At 43.4% G+C, this 1,571-nt stretch overlaps 1 protein-coding gene across 1 annotated transcript in view; it reads left to right on the forward strand.

Annotated features, from left to right (window-relative positions):
- The window catches only part of LOC101860407, a gene marked incomplete at both ends in the record, with an annotated part of 10,424 nt that extends 9,323 nt beyond the window's left edge, over positions 1–1,101 (forward strand). The window contains 1 exon segment of the mRNA XM_013081822.2: positions 802–1,101. Within this exon segment, the coding sequence (XP_012937276.1) occupies positions 802–1,101 (300 nt within the window).
- Positions 1,102–1,571: the final 470 nt, after the last annotated feature.

A 1,571-nucleotide genomic window follows, 5' to 3' on the forward strand; every position in this document is an offset into this window, starting at 1 on the left:
TGTGTGTGTGTATGTGTGTGTGTGTGTTTGTGTGTGTGTATGTTTGTGTGCTCGCGTGCGTGCGTGCTCGCGATACGGCTGCAGAATCAGAAGAAACAACAAAGTGTTAAAGAAAAATTAAATGTGCCAGCAAAATAATACTTTTTTGCCTGCAATCTGTTTCAATAGATACAGAGTACGAGGCAGGTTCAGTAAAAGATGGATAGAGGGGATCAGAAAAACAAGACAAGAAGCAAATTTTTAATGATCATTTAAAGGCGATACAATAAACAAGAGAAATACGTTTGCTTTTCCCCCTCGACTTCGTAAGGTAACAGACGCCACAAAAAGTACTGTAAAGTTATAACGTGTACAAAGAACACTACACGCAAATTATTGAGCAATTTTGTCCCTTTTCCGAGTACCATGTTAATGGTCTTATTCGTATCAGACAATTACTGACTATGAGAATGTGAGTAAGTATAATGATGTCTCAACACTAGGATGGAACAATTAGAGAACGTGAATAACACTGATTAGATACATTTGTTCGTATTTGATTATTTAATTAATTTGTTTCTCTGGTTCTTGTCGGCTATTCTAGCATCTCCACCACCCCACCACCTCTTTCCACGACCATCACACAGACACACCGGCTGTCCTAAGGAATGGGACACGTACCCATTTCCCACTCTCCTCGCACACACATTTTGATCCTATGTGTGTGTGTCACCGACCCTGTCAATTAAAAAAAGGTTAGCGAAAAAATCATAGAGGGGCCACTTCTAATTGCTGACGTTGTTAACTTTTTTAACGTTTTAGAGCCTCCTGAATACCCGCCCCTTGCAAAGGTTGACGGGTATTTCGCTGTTCAAGACGAGGTTATTCCCATCAGTCGTACACAGGAGATCTTTGAGTTCGACTGCCAAGTGGAGGGAGGTGAACCCGCCGTTACCATGGTGACAGCTGCCTGTGGTTCAAGGTCGGAAAGTGAGCAAGGTCAAAAGGTGATCTTTCGTCTGGACACCTCCCAGGAACCGGACATCGTGAGGTGTAACTGCACGGGCGAGCATCCTAGCAGCTGTTACCACCAAGTGGTGCGTTTCACGCTGAACTTTACTGGTGAGTCGTCTGACTTCGTGTGATAGTTTAGTTTTAGTTTTAGTTAGTGTTTTACGGCACTGGCAACACAAAAAGGTCATATAAATGCCGAAGATTAGATGTGTTACAAGAGAGAAACAAACACAAAAAAAGAAGAAGGGACGATAAAGACGATATATGTTTGAAAGGAAAGAAGAAGCAGACCACACCAGAGCACCCGCTAACCACCCACCTTGTGCGATAAAATATGAGAAAATTGGGAGGATTTGAATAATATAAGTGAGTGAGGAAGAGGAGGGAATGGAAAGAGAGAGACAGGGGGGGGAAGAGAGGGAGAGAGGGGGAGAGAGGGGGAGAGAGATGAGAGAGAAGAGAGAAAGAGAGAGGGGGTAAGAGATTAGGAACAAAGAGCGAGACAGAGAGAGAGAGAAAGAAAGAAAAGGAGAGGAGGAGATGAGAGAGAAAGAGTGTGTGAGCGAGAGAGAGAGAGA

This window comes from Aplysia californica, unplaced genomic scaffold (assembly GCF_000002075.1).
Source record: "Aplysia californica isolate F4 #8 unplaced genomic scaffold, AplCal3.0 scaffold00147, whole genome shotgun sequence".
In the NCBI taxonomy this organism is placed as follows: Eukaryota; Metazoa; Mollusca; class Gastropoda; order Aplysiida; family Aplysiidae; genus Aplysia; species Aplysia californica.